General features: G+C 37.8%; 1 protein-coding gene across 1 annotated transcript; it reads right to left on the bottom strand.

Moving 5' to 3' along the window:
• Positions 1-369: 369 nt before the first annotated feature.
• On the bottom strand, positions 370-24,918 carry rprd2a (regulation of nuclear pre-mRNA domain containing 2a). Its single transcript, XM_053489962.1, has 10 exons — positions 24,668-24,918; positions 8,182-8,311; positions 7,937-8,067; positions 6,993-7,051; positions 6,761-6,887; positions 6,426-6,601; positions 5,415-5,739; positions 5,086-5,316; positions 4,625-4,837; positions 370-2,278 (listed from the first exon to the last, which is right to left on the bottom strand). The coding sequence occupies exons 1-10, from the start codon at positions 24,858-24,860 to the stop codon at positions 534-536; spliced, it is 3,330 nt and encodes a 1,109-aa protein (XP_053345937.1). The 5' UTR covers positions 24,861-24,918; the 3' UTR covers positions 370-533.
• Between the last annotated feature and the right edge of the window lie 787 nt (positions 24,919-25,705).

Below are 25,705 nucleotides of genomic sequence, written 5' to 3'. Positions count from 1 at the left end.
AGACAGACCTGTTTAGACACAAACGCATAAACAAGCATACATTCTCACTCACACACACAAAACGCTCTTGAAAGGAAGAACGGATGACTAGAACGGAATCACTCTGAATGTTGCTTTAGAAAACTGTGAATAAAATAAAATAAATGGCAAAGAACAAATCAAATAAAAGTATAACCACCTCATTTTTTTCTTTATCTTGCAATTTCGTGGCTGATCCATCTCCTCTGCAGGATTCCTGTAGTGATTTCTCTTCACTCTTCTTACTCGTGTCATCATTTTTTCGTCTGATTTGGCTCTCGTTACACACCGCCACAGCTGCTCCTCTTCGCAGCCCGTATCAAGACTGAAGCTCTTCCCATCATTCAAAAAGCAAAAAAATTGAGCACAGATCCTCAAGATGAACGAGACCACGGCGTGTCACAGTCACGTGTGAACAGTAGAAGGTTTGGGGTGGAATCTAACGAAGCCTAGAGGAAGGTCAGCATTGCGCATTTCTTCAGCAGGTAAACCCTGTACTTCTACGTGCTACAAGTTCAGTATCGTGGTGGCAGGAAAGGTCTTTTTGGCGGGAAGAAAGGACCCGCGGGTCTTGAAGGACCACCGAATGGAGCGGCGAGTCGCTTCCCTCTTTGGAAAGGTGGCTCGCCGTGATGAGAGACATGCGGCGGTGGAGGACGACGGAGCGGTCCCTGCGGTGGAAAGGGACCAGGACGTGGAGGGCGATAGTGATGTGGAGGATGAGGAGTCCTGTGCTCGAGGCGCGGACGTAACCTCGGTTCCGGATGATGCAGCGGTAAAGCTCTTTCTTCAGGAAAAAACGTGCGCGTATGAGATGAGACAGGGTGCTCAACGTTGTAAGGAGGAGGAGGAGAAGAAGAGCTGTTTGGGGGAGCATCACTGTGTGGATCCAAATAGGCGTCCTCAGAACTCGAAGCCTCGTGGTACCCTCGGACATGCCCCGGGGGGGTTGGCCGGGGCATACCAGGGTGGTGCTGATTGTGCACAGGGACTCTGGGACGATGGTTGAAGTCCCCAGGGCCGTTCTGGGGACCCGGACAAACTGGACGTGGCGCGACTGTGCCGCAATGCCGTGGCCCTGGGGCGTTCAAATGGGGATGGAAAGTCTCTTTTGCCGGGATCCGGTTGGGAAGACGCTCATCGTAATCATCGTGAGAGACAGGATTCGTTGAGCGATACGGCGGGACGTCGCCACTGGCCTGTACGTTGTCACCCATTTTTCCCAGCTCACTAGGATCTTTGACTCCGCCTACCACTGAGGGGAGGAAGTCTTGTGGAGGAGGTGGAAGCTGAGGGATCGGTGGAGGGGGAGGTAGTGGGTTGTTGAAGAAATTTGTCTGGTTGGTGTCGTGTCTACGTTCTTCAGATTGGTGCTGGTTTTCTTTATATGGTTCGGAGTTGGCACCAGAATGCTGGTTCTGATCGTGTCCACGCGGATCACGATACCAGCCATCGTTTGCCGAACTGGCACCGTCTGCTCCACCAACGGAGAATGGTGTCGTCAGGATCTCATTGTTCTTAGTAGTTTTCAGATTACTGTCTGTCATTGACGACGGCAACAAAGATTCAACAAGCTGAGACCGCCCTGTTACCCCTGAGCTTGGGAAGTCCTGTTTTAACGTAAAATCCCTCTGGTAACGATTTCCAGCTTGCTGCGACCCCGGACCATACTGCAAAGCATGCCTGTTCTGCTCCTGCCAGGAATTGTTAGTGTATGCGGACATGGGCAGTCCACCGCCCGCTCTAGGGACAGGACCAGCTGGTGCTGAAGTTGTTTGCGCAGGTCTTTCTTGATACGAGAGCGGTTGTGCTGCGGGCTCATCCATGACCTCGTCTTGCGTCGGTGTTGCGCCGGACTCATCCCTGACAGGAGTTCCCCCTAGGTTTTCTGTGCTCGCTAAGGGACTATCAACAGCTTTAGCGCCCCAGGGAAGAACAGGTGGGAAATTCATATTGAAGCCTTGCAACCCGGGATTCCCCTGAAGGAACCCATCGATTTTGGAGTCCAGTGTAGAGTTGACAGGCTTGTCTTTCTGTTCCGCTGCATCTTTTTGAGGATCCTTGGACTGCATAGTGCTGGGAGACTGAGAAGACTGGAGAGACACGGTCGTTTGAGGGGTAGAGGCTTGAACCACTTTGGGAGCAGGGGGCAGTGGATTGGTATTGGGAGACGCATGACTTTTGTAAGTGGGGTTTGGGGCTGTGTCCAAACTCAAGCCTGAAGGAGTTGAGTTCTGACTTGACAGGAAGGAAGACAGTCCTAAATGAGAGAAAACAGAGAGATTGTATTATAGCAAAGTCAACAATGCTCATGATTCTCTATTGTGAAGTGTTCTCTTGTACCTCATGAGATAAATCTAACTTCAAGACCTTATTATAGATTGTTTAAAGCGCTGTATAAACAATACTGAATTGATTGATGTTACAGTTAATCCTCACCAAACTGTTACTGAGTTAAATAAGTAAAATTCTCTGAGCATAAACTTGATGGCCACTAGCCCACATTCAAATAGTAGTGCATAATTCCCTCGTAATAACCAAGGAAAGATGAAAACAACAGCAAACAGCAAATAATACCTAGTCAATGTGTGTTTCAAAAGTTATACAAAATTCCTTTGTGCAGGTTCCTTTAAAAACTAACCAGCTTATTTGTAAATCTTTATAATGTTTACCAAAAATTTTTTAATGTTTGGGGAGGAAAGTCACTGGTTTACTGATTTGGTATTGCAACCAGCTTCTTAGAACAGCGCAAGAGGGCGTTAACGAGGCGGGGCTTATTTCTTTAGTCATCGCAGGGAATCACGCCCCGCGCGCGGGCAGGAACCCGTCATGGTGGCTGTAGGAGTAAAATTTTAGATCACACCGTAACTTTAGATGGCCTTTCTGTTCCATCAAATGCAACAGTGAAAGACCTTGGTGTGATTATTGATTCCAGCCTTTCATTTGAAGCACATGTAGATAATATTACCAGGATAGCATTCTTTCACCTCAGAAATATTGCCAGAATAAGAAATTTATTGTCGCTAAACGACGCAGAAAAACTAGTTCATGCTTTTATCACCTCTAGGTTGGACTATTGTAATGCCTTACTGTCTGGTTGTTCAGCTAGATGCATAAATAAGCTTCAGCTAGTCCAGAATGCAGCAGCGAGAGTCCTCACCAGAACCAGAAGATATGAGCACATCACCCCTATTTTATCTTCACTCCATTGGCTCCCTGTGAAATTTCGCATTGATTTTAAAATACTACTCTTGACATATAAAGCATTAAATGGTCTCGCGCCGCAGTACCTGAGCGAAATGCTAGTGTCTTACGATCCGCCACGCCTACTTCGATCAAAGGATGCAGGCTGCTTGTCAGTACCGCGTATTATGAAAAATACAGCTGGGGGCAGAGCTTTTTCTTATAAAGCCCCAAAGTTATGGAATAGTCTTCCAAATAGTGTTCGGGACTCAGACACAGTCTCAGTGTTTAAGTCCAGGCTAAAAACCTATTTATTTAGCCAAGCATTTTTATAAATAGATTTGCCATAGGTAAAGGAGCAGATCTGGGGGACTCATGGACGTAGAGTATTATGGTGAACTGGTATGTTTGGATGCTGTCTTCCTCACTCTCATTGATCACTCAGGTTTGCTGACGGTGAGGTGATTGTTTGCTTTACATCTCAGGAAGCCCTCATGTTTGTGTTTCCTTCTGGCTCTCCCTTTTAGTTATGCTGTCATAGTTAGTCCTGCCGGAGTCTCTGCTTGCACTCTACAGTTAATATACATTCACATTATACATTGTGTGACTGTGACCATACCTAACTGCCATCTCTCCTCTTCTTCTCTTTCCCCCCCTCTTTCTTTTTCCTCTCTCCTCCTGTCCCCCCCTTTCACTCTTTCTCTCTCTCTCTGTCGAGCTACACATGTCGTTCCTGAGCTGCCAGTGATCCAGACTCCCTCTGCCCTCCGGACCTGTCTGACCCATCCTGGTGCCCCGCTTCTGGCTGAAGATCTCGTCACATGGATGCCCCGTGTGTCTCTCTGGGATGCGTCTGGTGTCTGGGAATGATTCTCTCTAACTAGAAAATGGTTCTGGCCTTGACTGGTGTTGGCAACTGTTTCTCTGGGGACTTGACAGTTCGATAGTTCATGACTGGAACTTCTTACAAGTCTACCTGGGTCTTCAATAACTACCTGGACTCCATATTAACATCAATTAACATCAGCTATTATAGCTGAACTGCCTCCCACCCTACACACTGTATAAATGCAGATCATTTACTGCTTTCTGTTTCACCCAAATGAGGATGGGTTCCCTGTTGAGTCTGGTTCCTCTCAAGGTTTCTTCCTATTACCATCTCAGGGAGTTTTTCCTTGCCACTGTCGCCCTCGGCTTGCTCACCAGGGACAAACTGACCATTTTGATTCATACAAATTCACATTTCATACAAACTTAAATAATTCTTTAGACTATGTAAAGCTGCTTTGCGGCAATGAAAATTGCTAAAAGCGCTATACAAATAAAATTGAATTGAATTGTTTGAAAGGGAGTACACATTACTGTACCCGTTACAGTAACCACAAAGTTTTTCACAAGCTTTACAAAAGACTCAGTCTCATACCCTGAAAGCCAATCCCTTGTGCTTGGGTTTTAGACAGGACGTTTAGCAGGGTGCCAGGGTTAATGTCCACCCTGGATAGTATTTTGGCCAGAGAGTTAGATGCAGGAGCTGCTGGTGAAGAAGACACTGGTGGGCTTTTCATCGTTGAACTTGTTGAGGGAAGAGTATTCGAAGTACTGGTGGAGGGCCGACTTGCTGGGTTGACTCCTGTACCTAGAATGTAGGGAGGGAAAGAAAAAAAAAATGTATAAAATGCGTAACTGCAGAGGCAATATATGGTTATTACCATGGTTTAAGTGAGTCAGTATTTTGAGTCAGTGACATGTAGTCACAATGTTATAATATACAGTACAAACGTGCGCGAATGTTGATGCACGCCTACCGAGACGATTACCCACAATCCTGCACCGTGCAAAAAAGAAAAACCATACTATAGGATGCACATGTGATGATGGTCTTACCGGTGTTCTTCATAGCGTTTGTGAGTGTGCTAATAATAGAGCTGATTTTGCCCAGATCCACACCAGCCAGGTTAATGGGAAGCGACCCTGTTGTCGGGGTTGTGGCCGGCGCTGGGGTTGTAGTTCCGTTCTCCGGGGCAGCCTGACTAGCTTGAGGTGGTTCGGTGACACTAGGAGCCAGAGTCTGACTGGAGACACTGGCAGGACCGGGCTGCTCTTTCCTTTCCTCGACTTTGCAATTAAAAAACAGTAAAACAAAAAAGTTTGTCATATGTTTTTTACAATAAATTGCACATGATGCTATGCAATACAATACTCTTTCCTCTTACCTATAATGGCCGGTTCCACTAACTCCTCAACATCTGAGAGGTCCATGTCCTCTACATCCCGATTGTCTTTGTCCCCAGGAGAGGAAAGAGGACTAGGGACATCACAAAGGGCGATCATGTCGTCATCCAGTGCCTGCCCGTCCAGCTCTGGGTCTGGGGAATTGGTCTGCGTTAAACCGTGGAAAGGTGACTCGGAACCCGTGGGGGATGGAGCGTCCTCCGAAGGAGAAGGGATTGGCGAGTCGTCTGGATCAGGTAAGGAAGATTTGATTGCGTCCAGTTTCTTCTTAAGATGTAAGACTCTGTTGGCGAAAGTCTGATAGGCCTAAGAAAAAGGAAAATTTCTTTAGAGGGAACGTGCTGACCCTAACCCTAAACTTACAAGTTCCTGTTCAGCAAGCACGTTCGTAAGTCAGATTTGTTCTCAAGTACGACAAAGTGAATTTATACGCCTTTAACAGGAATATACGATGTAAAGGATACCAATCCACTTGACTAAATTCCTGTTCCGTTTCCCAACACTGCCACCATGTGGCCATAAATCAAAACTGTGCCTAAGGAAATCAATCTCACACGTCAAATGTGACAATGTTGTGCGAGGGGGAATCCTGAATGCCAATTTGTGTAAGCGTTGTTTTCCACTGTACTGGACTGTGAACTCTGTTCTGATTTTCCGAAAATAGGATTATTCACCATCAGGACAGCTTTAAAGGACGGACATTTTCCATTATTGTGTTCCCCGGACTAATTCATTTCTTGCGCACCCCCACACGCTGACACACACATACAGTATACCAGACATTTTATACATTCACTTACACACTGAAATTATTGCATATAATTGTAAATATTGGAATCTAGTCTATTTTCTTTGGACAATACACATGAGCTACGTCCGCGATTGGACCGGAAGTAAAACCGTGGTCTGTTCATGTCTGAGAAAAATTCGTAATTTGAAATGTTGGTAAGTCGGGGACTACCTGTACAAACTATACAAACAATGGGACTTACATTGGTAACAATCTTGACCTCTTTGTACTGCATCTCATAGAAAATGTCGGCGTTCTCCAGAGCCTCGATCAGTGCAGGTCCCTTTTTGACCTCTCTGTCTAGGAAGGCCACAAAGTCCTGCAGTTTTGCACTGCCGTCTTCAAAATCTTTAGAAAACCGTTTGCCACCTGCTTTATCTAAATAAACAAATGAGGGAAAGAAGAAGATTATGATTTAATTCCATATTAAGTCATGCAGAACATTCAATGTATAAGTATCACAAAGTTACTACAGAGTAAACATGATGCATTAATAACGTATGACTGCATCAACGCCCATGTGCACGCAGGACCAACCTTTGAGTTTCTTCAGAGCGACTGTGCTGCAGACGTCCACCCTCATCGCAGCTAGCTGCTTCTCCCTGAGCTCAACCTCATCCATGGAGCTCCTGTACTTGTTGAGGTGCTCAATAATTGCTGAGGGCTGCACCAAAAGGAAACGTCAGGCAGTGCGTACACTACAGCGCTACACGAAATATGGCATTTTAATTACATGATGTTAATTTGCAACATAGTAAAAGACACTCACCACAAACTCAGCAACTATCTTGGATCTTAAAGCAGCCTTCTGGTTGACAGGAGCTGAAACTAAAATTTTGATGCATGTTACTCATCTGAATACATCTGTTTTGTCACGCAACTTAAAAACGGTGTAGAGTGAAGAACACAGTGCCATCTACAACTACTGTGCAGTTCTTTAAAGTACACAAGACTTGACTGTCAACCACAAACCTTTATTAAATCACCAAATAATTCCTATATAAAACACATTTATTGATTGGAAAAATACAGATAAATACAGTTAAACCTCGGATTGTAAGCATAATTCATTCCGTGCTTGTATATCAATGCACTCAAATATCAATGTATCTCAAAGCGAATTTCGCCCCATAAGAGATAACAGAAACTCAGACGATTCGTTCCACAACCCAAAAATATTAATATAAAAACTAATTATTACAAAATATGAAGTAATAACAAAAATTTCCCTTTAAAAAGAATCGTGGCTGGTGTAAGGGAGACCAGAGAGAGGAGAGGAGGAGAAAGATGGGGGTTTATTGTGTAGGATGACTTTCTCACACACAAACTGAAATCATCTTTTTGTGTGACTTTAACAAGGTGCCTCTCTCTTATGACACTTGTGCTATTGCCTTGTTTTGAGGATTTTGAGAAAAATGTGACGTTGCGTTGACGCAAAACAGGTTAATCTTCCACACTGCTAGAGTCTTTTTAACCTTTTTTTATTTATGCAACCTGTTGTTGCGGTACAGTTACTAAAGAACAGTCACTACACTTGGACACAAAATATAATAAAAAAAAATACTTTACACACGCGCACACACATGTGGTCACAATGTTATAATATACAGTACAAACGAGACCTCGTTCGTTTATCTGTTTTACCACATTCAGGTTGTCCACTAGTAACGGACAGACCTTACCTTTGTGGAACCTATGGTGAAAGACAGTTACCTGGGGGTTCTTCTCGCTGGACGAGACCATCTTTTAGCTGGTTAATAAGCTCCTCAGAGTAAACGTTTCTCTCTTCCCAGATGGACAGAATCCTGTCCACTGATTTACGCACCTTGGAGTCTTTCCCAATACTGCAGAGAGAACAAGACGGAGAGACCGTAAGAAAGAGACAGCACACAATCAGCATACAAGATAATTAGAAACATCTTTCAAAGCTTTAGTCGAAGGTTCGGAAAAGTTCTCACCTGACGAGCTTCACAGCTTCGGGCAGAACGTCCGTGAAGGTGGTGCGGTAGACAATGGCGTTTCTCCTCTTGCAGTTCTGAATGACATCATTGGCCAGGTAGAAGAGATTGAGCCTGTGAGAAGGATCGGCTGAAAACGGAAAAAAAAGGAAAATCCAGTTTAGAAAATTCACACTCATTTATATGTTTCAGATTTGAGGACACTTCCATTAGATTCAAGAATCTTAAACATTTTGGTTATGAATCTTATACGATACCATAGTCATAGTAGTTAAAATAAAATGATTCTTAGACCATTTTCCCGCACAAGCTATCATTTTTACAGAAGATGCTTAGATATGGAATAAAATGCCCCCTTGTGGTAAAAAAACAGTAAATCAGGAGAAAATAGGGAAAAACATGCTTTGTATTAGGGCTGCAACTAACGATTATTTTGATAATCGATTAGTTGGGCGATTATGTTTTCGATTAATCGGATAAAACCTAACCGCTTCTTTCATTTGATATTTGCTATTTAAAAAAAAAAAACATTAATTAGGGTATTATTTATTTATAAAGATAAACATTTAAAAATGCAAAAGCCACATATAGAGTTTAATAATCTTTAATTTTGACATTTTAAACCTTAAATGAAATGTAGTATATAATATATACAATATATATATATATACATACACACACACACGCACGCACGCACGCACATAGTACATATATATATATATTAGTGCTGTCAAAATTAGTGCGTTAACGCATGCGATTAATTTAAAATATTTAACGCATTAAAAAAATTTAACGCAATTAACGCGGTTGCAGTTTTTTTTTTTTTTCTGTTGTGGCCGACGTGTGTTCAACGTGCAAAGAAGTATGGATAAGACCAAGGAAGGACTTTTAGACGGAAAGTTTCAGTATAAAACTCTGCCGGATGGTTCTGTGGATAAAACAAAAGTAATCTGTACATTTTGCAAAGCCGAATTTAAATACCACAGAAGTAATTCGTCTTTGACATATCACTTAAAAGCAAAACACCCCACCGAAACAAACTCTACAGGGCCTAGCCAATGTAAATTGCATTGATTGTTTTAAAATTCAAATGACACAAATGGCACATACCTGTGTTTTTATTTCTGTAATAAATATGGCTTTCAAGCCAACAGTTAATTTGGAGAATATTGATGGTTTATTGCAGGTATGTTGTTTACATGAGAAAATCTGTGTTACAAGTTAAACAAAAATCAATCATATTTGAATTTAAATAGTTTTATTGTCTTGAGTTTACATTAATTATTTACATTTACATATCCAAAAAGTTTCAGTCTTTTAATTGTGATTAATCGCGATTAATTGCAAAAAATTGTGCGATTAATTAGTTAATTTTTTTAATCGATTGACAGCACTAATATATATATATATATAGTTTAAAAAATACACTGATATATTCAGTTGTTAAGATATAAACAGCTAAAATAATTTAATTTTGTATAATAAAATGATGTATGCATAAGTAAAACCACAGTAAATTGCAAGTTAACTTTGTAGTGGACTATTAAAAAAACTGTAGAAATGCAAAAAGCTAATAGTCACAAATATACTGTTATTTGCATTCGCTGAAAACCACAACAATCACTAAATGTAATAATCTACTGTTATTCACACCGTGTAAATTAAGATAATCTAAAGTAGCCCCATTTAACTAATCACTATTGCTCATGAGGTGATTGCGCAATGTGATGTTAGCGAGTAGCACGTGAACAGATCTAGCGCGACTGTGCCGAAGTTAGCAAACAGTGTAAACAAAAGCACTTAAACAATACAACTTTTACAAGATGGAGATACAGTTTTTACTGACCCTGCTGACGTTTCGCCATCTGTAACACCAACACGTTTTCAGTTTAAGTGTTCGTGCATGACATGCCATGAAAGCTCGGTCTTACATAGCGTGCAGGTTACCGTCTTATTAGAGGCGTTTAATGTAAATTGCTATCAAACCTTGGAGGACTCGGGGCGCGCTTATTCCTGCAGATGCTTCTGGGCTCAGCGAGCGGCTGTGTATCTGTGTGTATTTGTGCATCTTGTGGTCGCGCGCCTCAGTGACGTGAGCAGCCCAACTAATCGATAACGGCATTCGTTGACAACGAATTTCATTATCGTTAATTATCGATTTTATCGATTAGTTGTTGCAGCCCTACTTTGTATATTGTACAAGTTTACTTTCAAATGTTTAAAGGATAAGTCTGCTCTTTAAATTACTGTAATCTTCGAGTTATCATCAAAGACGTTCTGGTATTTTAATGACTGAGAAAACATAAGATACATTTCATAAGAAACATAGGGTTCCTTTCACTTTTTTCTTCTTTTCTTACAGTGTATTACATCATTCTACAAAAATAAAAAAATAAAAAATATGCAAACATCTGCAATCAAACCAGTCCCATCAGCAATCAGCAGCAGCTGTTTGTTACTCGAGTGTGACTTTTCTTAACCCTTCACTGCTCAGCTGTACAATAAATATGAATGAATTGTTGCCGCAGATCTAATACACAATTCAATATTGTTGATATTAAGTTTTTTATTCTTTTTTATTACTCTTAGGAATTTTGCATATATCTAAGAGTAATAAATATTAGATATAGCCTTGTGTAGTTCAGTGTTGTTTTATTTAGCACCATATTTCTCGAGAAGTGTTGTTTTGTTTCACTATGTGCTGTTCTGGTTGTATACGGTTGAAACGACAACAACAGACACTTTGACCCAAAACATGTTTAAAAAGCAGAATTGATAAAAAAAAAAAAAAAAAAAAGGCTAACCCTAATCCTGCAATGGGCAGCTCAAATGCTTTCTAGTAACGATAAAGTCAGGGGAACAGCTCTCAAAAGTTTGGCATTGTTGTTGTGCTTACCAATAGCATTGCTGTGAAAGTAGAGACGTACATGGACATACATAGTGATGTAATGATGTGAATCTTTGGCACATAAAAAAACAGAGCAAGTTCTATGGAGATATGATCTAGCACATGATCCTGGTTAACTTTGGTGGAAATTCAAATTCAAGTTTTATTTGTCACGTACATGGTCGTACACAGTATATGACATAAAATATATATGAAATAGTATATGAAGTAAAATGCTTATACAACCGCAAATTTTTTTTACAAATATAAAAATAAAATAAAAAAAGAGTTTTCAATAAGAATATAAAGTATGGAATAAAATTTAAAAAAAATTCCAAGTTAGAAATATTTAAACCATTTCCAGTCATGAGCAAGACAATGTGAAGAATAATTTACAAAGTCTTAGTTCAAAGTTTAAATGACCATCTGTGATTGTTAAGCGTGATGAAGCATCATCACATGTATTTGTTTGGAATTACGCCTAGACCGGGCCAATGGCATGACCGAGAGACCTCCATGAAATACTAACAGACGCCTGAACTCACACAAAGACAACCGAAGTAGGTTTTAGGTCTGTAACAAACAGTGCATGTACCGTAACCATGCTATCTATGGAAACTTTGCCGCTGCTAATTCTGAAGTCTGTCGGCCAGGAAACTCAGTAAAGACGAGAAACGGCTATAAATAACGAGCGAACGGAAGTTCTTAACAGACTTGGGTGGATGCAAAAAGGAAACGCGCATCATCAGCACCCGACCTTTTAGAGCAAAAAGGGAAATAAATTATACATGACAGGAGTGAGATCTACTTATTACATTTATTTAGATCATTTCTGACTGTGCGGTTTGGCCCTGAGGCTGATAAGGCAATCTTATTGTTGATTTCACACAGCAAAGAATAACGTTCTTTATTTGGATCAGTGACATGCCGCATGTAATGTTCAAAAAAAAAAAAAAAACAAAAAAAAAAACCCTACATAAATAAAATATAAAAATAATTTGTCCAAACGTAACTTTTATGAGCTTTGTGTCACTCAGTGTTAGTAAAATGTCTCTGACTAAATGCCTTTTTCTCGCTACTTTTAAACAGTTAGGACACCGATGGAGCTATCCTACATCTTGGTGCAAATACCTAGGAGTAATAAATAGCTTTTACTCCTACTCCTAAAATTAGGACCAAAATAGCGTCATTCTGAGAATTTTTAAGCCACTTGGAGGGATTTTTCCACTCTGAGACACTTAGTTAATACGGGCCCTGATATTAACCTGTCGCCTCAGCATGCTTCACTAACCAACAAACTACCGTTGTGTCTCAGATAACGTACTCTGGACCACTATTGAGCACAATCACTAAGCAGCTTTTCTACCGCAGGTACTGCTTAAACTTTTTGTCAAAAAACCTTCAATTATAACAAACAGTCTGACCGATTTAAAGAGTAACAGAGTTTATCAGGATGGTTAATGTGACATTCTTACAGTTCACACGATGGAATGTTTTGGCTTCGACACATATTTCAGTACTAGATGTTGTCATGAGCTGCATGCGCAGGCGAGTCACGTCACGTTTTGAGTTTTAAGTTGGACATTAGACTAATGAAAATCCATTTCATTCACACACCCTCAAGGTCGAAGCTTATTTCAGGTCATGTCTTGTGAAATGTACTGATCGGGAGTGCACATTGTAGGTGTAGGAGATTTACAGATATGCAAAACAATAAAAAAAAAAAGAAAACTACAACCCCCACTGATGTACTTGACTTTCACTTCATCAGGTTTATTTTGTGACCAAAACCCATGTACAGCGAGTAACGCAATCCGAGTGTTCCGCAAGACAAACAATATATATATATATATATATATATATATATATATATATATATATATATATATATATATATATATAATTTCTTTTTTTTTTTTTTTTTACTTGGAAAACGAACAAGTCTTGGTTTACAAGTACCGCGTATAATGTATCATGCATGTGTTTCTTGTTTTGATGCCAAGCATCACATGATCACACCTTAGCAAACGTTTTTTCTCTCTCTCGTGTTTTCTCTCACACTGCAGAATTGTGGGTAATTGACTCCCCTGCTGGATCTTAGTGCCTAATTCCTCCTCTCCTCTTACCTTAACACACAGCGCCTGCACGCATAAACAAACACTTATCTGTTGCAATTTATTTTTACTTTTTTATTTTTTATTATTTTTATGTATTTATTTTTTGAGCTTCCATTATTTCTTATGGGGAAATTCGCTTTGGTTCACAAGTCTTGAAATACCAACCCACTTCAAAACCCACTGCTCGTAATCCAAGGTTCCACTGTAGTTAAAACCCAAAAAAACTCCAAAGCATGAATTCTTAAGAAAACAGAGGCAGAGCTTTAATCTAAGAACACTGAACAGTCACTAATCAATTTACATTTAGCGAAATGCAACATTGTAGCTGTGTATTGATTTGATAGAGTTGCTGTTGCTGGCTGCAAAATGAAAGGGAGCGATAAAAATAGCGAGCCAAGACAAGAAAAAAGCAACAAGAGAAAACAACAGAAATTGTCAGTAAAGGCCTATTTTATGCCTGAGCTGTAGATTTTAAAACTTTTTGTTCTGAAAGTTAAGTTGCACAACTTCGTGTTTTTGTAAAATTATTTATTTTAATGTGTGCGTTATGCGCTAAAATCCCCCCTGCCACGGAGCTGTTTTCCGCTGTATTAGACTGTGAACTTCTCCATCAAGATAGCTTTAAAGGACAGTCTTTTTTTTTTTATATCGTGCTCTCAGACTGATTTATTGAAAATGGTGAGGTTGACTTATTTCTCCCACACACACGATATACCGGACTTTAGACATTTTATACATTCACTTACACTTAAAAAATAATGTACATAATTGTAAATATTGGGATCTGATGCACTGCAGTGTCTATTTTTTGTACAATACACAAGCTACTTCCATGATTTTTTTAGAAGGAATAAAAAAAATTGTTGACCATCAACGTCTACAGAGAATTTTATTATGAAAAATGATCAGATCGTCTCTTATTCGCATCTGTGCGTATCTCTTTCCCACACTTCTCTCTTTAGCAGTTTTGATGCCTGACAAAATTAGGCTAATGTCACAAGCTGACTCTAGAGAAGCTGGAGAGGTTCTTTGAAAAATGAGATGACAGATGAGACTCAGACTGAAAACAAAAAGAAAGCTGCAATTAAAAAGACAAATGCTGAGAGTCCTACCTAAATTATGGCTTTATATCTCAACAAGGGGAAAAAAAAGGGGGGAAAAAAAACAGTTGAAGCCAAAAGAAAAGTTGAAAAGAAAAGCCAGTGCAGCACAAACCACAGAAAAAGCCAAACACCAGTCATAATGAAAAGTGCACATCAGTCTGTCGTGTCCAATCCAATTTAAATCCAAATTCCACAGATCTTAAACCATCAAAACCCACAGGATCCACTGCTAACATCCCTGTGCCAGACACCACAGCGCCCCCCAGAGGTCTTGTCGAGTCACACCCGAAGGATGTTAAGGCTGAGTGATGTGTATTTGTTTAAATTGCGGTTAATTATCAGATTAGCGTTAAAAATAAAACGTGTGCAAAAACACTGATCTACAACATCTAGTGATTTCACACACCAACCTGCAATTGCTTCATTTATTAGCTATTATTTGCACAAGAACTCTTTTCAATGTTTGCTGCGACTTGAACTAGAAATGTTTAACACTTCATGCTGTCTTTTGTATAGTACCAGGATAATTTTATTTTATGGTGGCAATTTGTTTTCTCTCAGCTGGTCAGCTAGTCAGGTGTCTTAGTTAGCTAGTTAGTTTTGTTAAATCTATGTCCTGGAGGAACGCTGGTTTGTTTCACTGTGTAGTGAACTGTACGTGTGTGAATTGACTTGACTTGAATAACTGCATATGATTTTTGTCTCCATAATCCTACCTGGGTCAAACTTACTACAATAACTGAAAATGTACTTGTACAGTTAGTGTCTTAGTGTCTTAGTACAGTTGTGACTACCACCGTCTAGATGAGAACATGGAAACGCAGAACGAAATTATTACTGAAATTTAATTCGCATTTTCTCCAGAACTGCACGAGGTCACAGGACTCGCTACTGTTCGAACAAATCTCACAAGCGTTCCAAGATTACTGGACAGAGTAAAAACCTTGTTTAACCTGGAGAGAGCGCGTGCATCATCGGCACAGAACAGGCCACATGTGACGCTAATCAGGCGACTACCGGTCACGGCTGCTTGATCTGTGCAACTTAGATTACTCTTTACTATTCAAGTTTTGTCCAAAGTCTTATAAATGATCAGTGAACTACTGATCAGTGAATTCTAGCTTCCATGTGGCGCAACAGAAACGCATTTTTATGCCGTTATGTTATCAAAAATCTTGCACATTAAAAGTTTCCGGTGTACCTTTTTCTCCAAACCCTGTGAGTGATTTTGTCTATTTTCATCCCCTAAAGCATATTTATGTGCTCTCTCTCTCCACTTTTATTAAAATTATTATTATTTTTTTTAAAATCATGTAAATCGGAGATGCACCAATTGCAATTTTCTTGGGCGAATTCGATTGTACTTTTCTTTCCTTTTTTTTATGTGGCCGATCTCATTTTTCTTTCCTTTTAAAAAACTATAAATGACAGGAGACTGGGGCAAAAATGATAATCACAATTATTAGATCACTACTGACTTCGGAAACATTGTGTATTTATTTATTTACAACTTGAAAAAAAAAGCCACCTGGTGTTTTTGACAGTGGTAATAACCATCAGCAACCTACTCATTACACACGCTTACACCAGTCTCTAATCCTGCTCACTCACTGTTGCGTTTTGAGGCTTTGAAGGCGTTTGAAGAGGTAAAACGTTGCTGTTCCTTTATAATCCTACAGGTCGCGCACTCTAAACTATTTACAATTACAATTTTTATTACGTTGGCTGATAGATACGAGCGTCTCAGTTTAAATGTTAAACTCTTGTATTTGATGTTAGTTTGTAGTGTTTAAATTCTGCGTTCGATTTTCAAGTGAGAAAAAAAAAAGTACTTAATAATGAATTTGTATAATTACTCGTAAAATGTTTTAAAAGGTTTAGAATTGTAATCGGGATATTTTTAAAAAATCATGAAACTTGTAGAATCTTAATTTTATTCCCAGCCCTACAAAATTAATAGATTCATATCTAGAATACGCTTTTTTTTTTTAATATATATATATATATATATATATATATATATATATATATATATATATATATATATATATATATATACACATTTACAGCGTCCAGCAGACAGCATTATTAAGAGGGACTTGCAGAGGAGCTTTGAAGTCTTAATCTCCTCACTCTGTCACCATCAGGGACAAAAAGCTCCACCTCCACATTTGCTAAAAATCACTCACTCATCGTCTATACCGCTAAATCCTGTGTATAGGGTCGCGGGAAGCCTGGAGCCTATCCCAGAAGACTTGGGGTATAAGGTAGGGTACTGTAAATTCTGGACAGGGTGCCAAACCATCAAAGTGCGCGCACACATATACACGAGACCCCAAGGGGGGAATCAAACCCGGACCCTGGAGTTGCGAGGCGACATTGCTATCCACACCAAGCCTTGGTTAAAACCAGTGGCTTTATATTATCGTCATTAACTACAGAATATATGAGACAATCAAAAAAATTAAACAGAGCTAATTTGAACATGCCAAAAAATAAAAATAAAAAAAACATGCTTGACCCATTATATTACACACCAAAACAATTAAACAACTTAGCTAGAGGTAAGGATCTCGTCAAGTGGTAATGGGTGTTATCAGTTATCAGTAAGCAGACGACTCCACCGTATTGCTACAGGACAAGCTTGCCATAAGTAAAACTTTCGGTTTTACTTTCAAACCTTTCAGCTTTCCCATGCCACGACAGTTGGCTTTGGTCAAGTCTTTTCAAAACTCTACACACCTGCAGTAGTTACAACGTGCACCTTTTACTTTTCATTTTGCTTCACAGTAACGATGTTGAACTACATAAATGTTAAAGCACCAGAGCTCGATCTGAAGCTCGATCACGCACTGTTTGCATACACACAGTCCTAGTCCTAATCATCTATTCCAAATAAAACTAAAGGATATTTTGCAGTCTCGTTTTTGTTAGTTATCGTTAGTTACTTACAACTGTGCTGCTGAAATCCTACAAGTGAAACAGGATGTCAAATTAATCCAAAGGCTATACACAGTTTAAGCAAGAGTTTTATTTTTTATGGCCTTTCTTGCAGGTCATGAGCTTTACCAGGTTATTGACTGGATCTTCAGGTGCTTAAGTAAATCTATATAAACTTTAAATAAGTTTTGAATATTATTTCTCCTTACTTTAACAAACCAAATGGAGCCTTGTTCGATAGCACCTTAAATCTCTCGTCACTGAAATCCTCCATTTTTCTTAGCACGAAATGTTGATGAGTGTTGTGTTGTATTGGGATAAACGTTAGATGAATTCCAATTTGAGCTCACGTTGCAATAAAAATCTAATCCGTATCACATTAAAGACACAAATGGAAAGATACCGTGTGGTTTACCATGAAAAGGAAAAGGAAAAAAGATCTGAGTCACATCTGAGAAACAAATCAGATTCGTCAGTGTGAACGCAGCCTAAGAGCCCCACCACAGGATCGGTCCACAAGTGTTTGTAAGATATGTTTATACTATTTTAGATTCCTGTTTTAATTACTAACGCAAAAATTCCGTTATTTGTATATGGGTATTATTTTACCCATATTTTATACTAGAAATTATCATGTTTTTTAAAAAATAACTTAATAATTTGTACTTTACTCCATATAGGTTAATTTTTTATTTTTTACATCATTAAACCATTTCTAAAACTGAGAAAAAAAAGGCGTCTGTGAATTGGACCTTTAATGGCGTTTTATGAGCGTCAGTGTAGGAAAAAGAGCTTCAGGAACACAATACAAACTACTTACACATGCACAAACATCATCAGCAAGACACTATCGGTTTGGTTTACACACACATTTAAACACAATTTTACTTAAAGATAAAAAGAATTACAATTAAAACTAGACCAATTGTCTTCTTTTTTTCTTCAACAAATTCTTTGAGAAAAAAAACAAAAAACATGAAATTCTGACTGAGAGGACAAAGTAAACATCAGAATAATTTCTTTTAATGTCTAAGACGAGGCGACGCTCGATGTATGATCACTATTTCTATCAAGACACAAATTTCCCGAGCGGCACATTCTGCATTTTTTTTTTTTATCACTTAAAACCTGATCTGTGATCAGGTGGTGGACTTTTGGGACATTTTGAAAAGAAAAACAAAAAAAGTATACAGAAGCCCCGCCCCCTTTACCCCAAGTTTTCACACACAGCTCTCTCGGTTTCTGTCACAGGAAATAGAGAATATTTTAAGTTTTGAGTAATGTAGAAAAGTCCATCAGCAGTGCACAAATTTCTTAACTTTTTCCTCAACAAAAAGAGAAACATCAGTAACAATCAAAAATTTATTCATTATTCATTGATCTATCAATAGCTGTTTTATTTAAACACTACTATAGACACAATCCAGTACTTCCCCACATGGTAATTTATTAGTGGAGACCTATAACAGTATCGACACACCAACCTGCACATATTCATCTTTTATAAAAGTTTTATGGGAAACTTCTGGTTCACTAAAGCCAAAAATATTTAGGAGCTAAAACGTGACACTTTAGATAACGTAAACAGGTGAAGGCATGTATGTATTAACACTGATTACAACAGAAATCCTGGATACTAGAAATTCAGAGAGTTTTCACATTACGACCCCTCAATCACAAAGTCTGGTTCGTTTTGATCAGTGAGAACACAATCGTTCCGCGCTCAGTAAGCAAAGCCTTCATAACACTACATTTATGAGTTAAACATGAACTGTAGAATATGGCCTGAGAAATATAACTTGTCTATGCGCCTTTTAATCACATAAATATCGGTATCTGGTGCACTGGTACAATATACGTAAGCTACTTTTTTTGATTTTTGATTTTTTGATTTTTGTGATTTTTTTGCATCTACGAATGTTTGTAGACTTGCGGTCTGTTTACATCTGCGGAACTTTGTAACTCGAATGTTCGTAAGTCGGGTAATACCTGTACTAAACATTATTTAAATGGAAAAAACACTACAGAAATAAATGTAGTCACTTCTTTTGTTTAGCAACTCACTTAATAAACTGCTCGTCAATTAAAAAATTGCAAATTACAGTCACTGTCTATCATTACAGGGCATGAGGATACAGTTATGGTGCAGCAATGATGGCGCTTAAGGATAGACAGGGCAGTTGAATGATCTGAAAGTTGTAATTAAATGCAGCCCCGCTGTACCATAAGATGCGCTCATGCTGGCAGATAGCCGCAGGAAATGAGAGACTATCACAGGATTTTTATGGAATAAAATAAAATGCATTATTTGCAGGAGACAGATGCGACAGGTGATGGTCAGGATGGAAAAAACTAAATCGTGGCAGTGGCACTGAAGAAAAGACAGGAGGCAGAGCTGGAGATATTGAGGTTCTCTTTGGGAGTGACTCAGCACTTAGATACCCAAATGTAAGTTTGTCTTTTTATGTAAATCCCTAATGTGTAATTAAAATTATGGCCAGTTTCCCTGTTGACAAGTTTATACAAGTTGAAAAGTTAAAGGAAGTAAAGAAATACAGAAAGAAAGTAAGCCAGCCAAAAACGTACCAAACAATGAACTTAAAGAAAATGTCATTAAAAGTGTGATTTTTTTTTTTACTTATTCTGGACTTACAGTAAATTCCCTCTAATTTCACCTTAACTATATCATGTACAGACTATTGTTCTATTCATACACAAAAAACAACAAGCAAAAACAAGGTTCATGTGTAAAGCTTCAACATTCGAGTCAGATAAACATGCTGGGATTTCTCTTTCCTGTCGTCTTTAATAAAGCACAGAACTGTGAGACCTGCAGTTTTTAAACCCATTATTAAATCAAAATAGAGCTGTATTGACATTTATCATAACTAGACCACCCCAACAATGTCAGCAGGAATACCTTCACCTCTTATCTGTCTAATACGAACACTACAATATAATCTACTCTGAAGCTTCCTAAAATCCAGAGTTTCTGTTTTTATCTGCTTAAAGCACATAGAGCATCTTATTCATATTCATAAAGTGCAATATGAGAATGTTATAATACTATAGTAGCGTGATATTAGATTAATAATAGTAAACAGTATATGTTGCATAAATGTATAAAGTAAAAACGTACAAGTATAATAAAAATAACAGCATGACATGTCATACTGTATACTGTATCATCACATCATATACTGTGTATGGTTGTGTATGTAATGAATGAAAATTTAAATTTTAATTTAAATATCTGTAACAGACATAACAGAAAAAAAGACTGTTATTAATTCCAAACTGCCTTTCCTCAAAGTGCTGCGTGTATAAAAAGTATAAAACATCACCTAAACTAATCGAAGATCATAAACACCTGAATATAAAAACAACAAACTGAAATCAGTTAAGGAACGTTCTAGAGCTTTTCACCCACAAAACCCACAGCTAGTGATGAGAATCATTAGTTACCTATTCAATTAAATTGCTATTTTTTTAATTATCCCAATTCAATATAGCTTTTTTTTTTGGGGGGGGGGGGGGGGACCACTGAGAAGGTTGTGCCATTGGTACAGAATCAGTTATATACGAGCTGAAAAACAGCTAATTCCAGTCACTTTCTGATTGATGAGCACATCACTATTATAAAACTAATACATAATTAAATAAAAAAAAAAAAAAAAAGAAGGAGTCAATGGCGCGATACACATCACTAAGGTCTCACTAATAATTATGTTTGCTTACAGGACAGCTTCTTAAACCTGAAACAATATGGCAGACTCACTGACATACAACTGACAAAAGACGCACTTACATATTGATGTCACAATGCTTTTCACCACCACTCCAATACACTTCTAGTGGTTTTGTACAAGACGAATTTTTAAAAAGTCCATCTCTCATCAATAACACGGATTCTAACATGCATCTTCCCTGTGAACGCACTTTGCAAAGTAACTGCTTATTCTTTAAAAAGTGTATAAATATCACACTGTTGCGATTTAAGGCTAATTTAGGAAAACTGAAAAACAGAAACTGGCCATGTTTCGATACAAAAAACAACAACAATATTTATCTGTTTGAACAGCCACAAAATATAAGGGTCCCTGGAGAGACACTACTGATGGAGGGAAAACTAAAGCACTTTTCTTTTGGCAGCTTTGGTTTTTGCGACACTTTGAGGCAACATTGATTACATAAACACATCAGCTTTCATGGAGAGTGCTTCAATCCCTAAAAATCTGAACACCATTGTATGTGTGTAATGCTCTGAACTGAAATTTAAAGGCTCACCACAGGCTGCGCGCGCACACACACACACGAGCTTCTCAGGAGAAAACATTTGTGTCTGACCTCAAAACAACAAGACAGCAAGTGTGTATTAGAGTGTGTTTATTGGTAATTCGCTGTGCACGCATCAGCTGCATTTTAGACAAGAACTCAAAGATTTTCCAGAGCAGATGCAAACATCTAACCTTGCGATACCACTTCAGAGTGCATTGGCAAGTTTTAAACAGTTAGTTAATGCTCGTTTAGATTTTTTAAACACTAAGCAGTTGAAGTTTGTTAAATTTCAGGTTAAAATAGGTAATAAATGTCTGAGCCTTTTTGAGCCGAACACAAAAACCATTTCATTTTGTGTTTTTCCCCCCCAACAAATATTTTTGATATATAAATTTCTTCAGTCACTATTCGCCCCACATAAATACCAGATTTTTTTCATGCTTGACCTTTTTTTTTTTAAATGTGTCAAAAAATTGTGTGTAAAATTAGTATTTTTTCATGAGAACATGCTTAAATAAAAAAATGAAAGAATAAATATTAAAGCCATGGTTATTATTTAATACTTATATTTATTATCACTAGCAAGTGATAAATATAAGTAATAAATAATATTACTAGATTAAAGAGATTGACAGATTGACAAATTTGACAGATGCCTCATAATTCCCTATCCAGTTAAAAAAAAAAAAAAAAAAAAAACTGTAAGTAAACAATTGACTATGGAGATTGCACAATGTTTGGAAAACTATCGCCAAGCAATAACCCCCCCCAACTGTTGCACTAAGCGCTGATAAACTCACAAGAAGAAAAAGCAGCAGCAAATGGAAGCTATTTGTGTCGTCTCCAAAAGCAGCGGTATATTTTTAAGAAACTTATTGCAACTGTAGACCATTAACCATTCGTGTGTGTGTACCTAAATAAATAAGGTGTAAAGTATAAATCAGTCAATCTAATCGACTGTAATGAGATTAATTAAAAAACCACAGAGCTGTACACAGCGCAGCTGATTCTGACTTGATTTTCATATCGAGAAATTTGCACATTAAAAACCTTTCTGTCTTTATATCTTAATGCGGTTATTTCAGAAAGTGTTTAATAATTTATACACCCTGTTTCACCTAAGTATATATTTTAATTTTTCAGACATAAAAAAATATATACATTGACTAAAATCACCGGAAACTAGGGCTGCAACTAACGATTATTTTAATAATAGATTAATCTGTCGATTATTTTTTTCCGATTAATCGGACAAGACCCAGCAGCCTCCGCTACGTATCTTTCCTCTAACTTCGCTCGTTTTTTTTTTTTGCTCTGCCCTGTCTATGAGGCGCCGAACTCTGCTAGCATTAGTGCGCGAGACCGAGTGTGTTCACTCAGCTCCGCACTCAAAGATATTTTTAATAATCAAATGTCTCCGCATCGCGCGACACAACGAAACGATTATGAAATTCGTTGCCAACAATTTTAGTAATCGATTTTTATTGATTCGTTGTTGCAGCCCTACCGGGGATGTCCTGATACAAAATTATAACAATTCGATATGTATTGCAATTCTTTTGGCATCATAATTAAATAGACTTCAAAATAGATTTTCTTTTAAAATATTTTTACATTTACAATAGAGATAAACATTGAACATTCCGTATTTTGAAGCGTTAAACGTAGCCATTTCTTTATAATCCTACAGGTGGCACACTTCTATCCCGTGTGGTAGGAGTGCATTACTACTTATATTATTATAAGGGACGGACTACGTTTAATTAATCATTTTAAAGTTTTAAAATTTTAGCAATATCTGGGGAATGTAATAGCGAATCAGGATGATTATAAAATCACAATTTTAATCGAGTTAGCATCTAGGTATCGTGATATCGTATCAGGAAGTAACTGGTGATTCCCATCCCTAATAAATAAACCTATATAAATATTTTAATACTAAATTTACTGCTATGCATTATATATGATAATGTTATAACATTATTAACACTACATTTGCCCACAACTTTATTTGAGTAAAATTGAATTGCACAATCATAAGCGTGTTTTATAAAAAAATTTGATAAAAAAAATTTTTAGAACAAGGTTTTTTTTAATTTTTTATTATCATGTCTTCTTTTCCTGTGGGCTGATCGCAATGAAACAAAGCCTATATGTTACCTCAAGTTTTTACGTGATCAATGCACAAACAGACAAAAATTCCCAAAAACATCTTGATGTGTTTTATTACTCATCTTACGTCAACACTAAATTATTATTATTTTGCAATCAATGTAGAGTCAAGCCATATTATTCGTATAATATACATCCTACTATTTCCTTGACCTGAAGTGTGTATACATTTTTTGGCTGACTCTGTATATTTTTATACTACATTTATTTATACGTGCCAGTAAATAAATCAGCAAACAAAAGCATTGTGATACATCACTGAATCAATCCATCCAATCACTGTGATCCACATTCACTGTGATACTCTGAGGTAAAATGCAAAAACCAAACAAGTTCAATATTTAACTAAAAAACTAACCAACCAAGCCATACCGTCAGATACCTTACACAGTGCTTACAGAATAGTGAGGGGTTTTATTTATTTACTCAATGATATTTAATCATTAATTATAATTAAGATCAAAAAAATTAAGGAACATACACACGAGTTGACTGGAACTCGTGATTAATTAGAATTAAGACACACAAAACAGACAGAAATCAGAAAAATTAATAAAAACAACAAAAATAAATAAATAAACACTATATACTTCTAAAACTTCTGTTTACTAAAACTTTACTCTCAAGTGTGTGCCCAATTTGTTCACTAACACTTGTTTATCGGCGCAGCACCGAAAACCGAAAGCGTACTCCAGTTACCAGGACGCTAACGCTATAGCTTTGTAGGATTAGCCAACTAATGTAGCTTAGCATTAGCGGAGAGGAGCGCTATATTAACATAAATAAAAATTAAATTAATGAATTCAAGTGTTACCTTCATAAAAATGCAGATAATGTCAATTTACAACCAGATTAAAGGTTAAATATAACCCTTTTCCCTGACAGTACTCTTTTATAAACACGCTAACATGCTAACAGATCACACGCTAGCTAAGCTAGCTGACGGTTTAGCCGTTGCTCTGCACTCAGTTAGCCAAACTGCTACTCACATTTTCGCATCCACTTGAGCCACGAGCGCACGATTAAGCTGTGGTATTTCTTGTTCTCGATGCACCAGGTGGATAATCCCTGAATGGACTCCATGGTGTTCGAAAGGCCCTGAAATCGCCGGTCTAAGGTGGACTCGAGGACCGCGCTAGAGCCGCGGCTATTCCCGCTAACAGCTTCACCGCCGGCCGCCATTTTACAGCAGCAGCAGCAGAGCCTCAGTGTATGTGTGTGTGTGACAGAGAAAGTGTGTGTGAGGTTCTGTCTCCTCACCGCCTCTGCTGTTTACCTCACACACAGCAACCAGGCGATGCTGTGGGAATACCCAAACACCACTCTTAAACACACTCAATCTTTATAATTAAATAATAATAATAATAATATCTGATATATTCACTGATTCACCTGTTATGTTCCTCTCTGACGTCACAGGGGAACATCTCTAGCAGTTCCCACTTTTTAACTCAAATTCAGATTTAATCATTGAAACTCTGTGATTATTTTCTCCTGCTATTTAGTTCAGGTGTTTGTTTATTGTTTTTTTATTGTTATTTATTTACATATTTATTTACATAAGTGTGCTTAAACTGTATAGCTTCTATTTACTCTTTATTCTGTTGACTATGGATAGTTAATTGCATGATTACAATTTTTTTCACACTTGAATCTTGTAAGTTATACTTTTATTCTTTCAATATGAAGGTTGTATTTTTTGTTTTGGATTAGAAAACAATCGTGTTAAACTACAGAAACTTTAACCAATTTGTTTGTTTGTTTGTTTGTTTAAGAGTGAGAAGACAAAGAAAGAGTTTTAACTTTTTCAAAATGTCATCTCTCAGACCACCTCAACATATCTCACACCATTAGTATTAGCCCTTAATTCAGAGCATTTTAGCCATTTATATTGTTTTGCTGTTTATTTAATAATCTATATAAATAAATGGAAGCTTCTGTCTGTACATCCGTACATCACTCTTCCAGTGATATCTTTATGTTTCATACATTAAAAGACCTGAAACCAGTTTTATGTCTGTCCAACC

The sequence above is a fragment of the Clarias gariepinus genome, chromosome 28, assembly GCF_024256425.1.
Source record: "Clarias gariepinus isolate MV-2021 ecotype Netherlands chromosome 28, CGAR_prim_01v2, whole genome shotgun sequence".
NCBI classification, from domain to species: domain Eukaryota; kingdom Metazoa; phylum Chordata; class Actinopteri; order Siluriformes; family Clariidae; genus Clarias; species Clarias gariepinus.
This window is presented reverse-complemented; position numbering and strand designations above follow the sequence as displayed.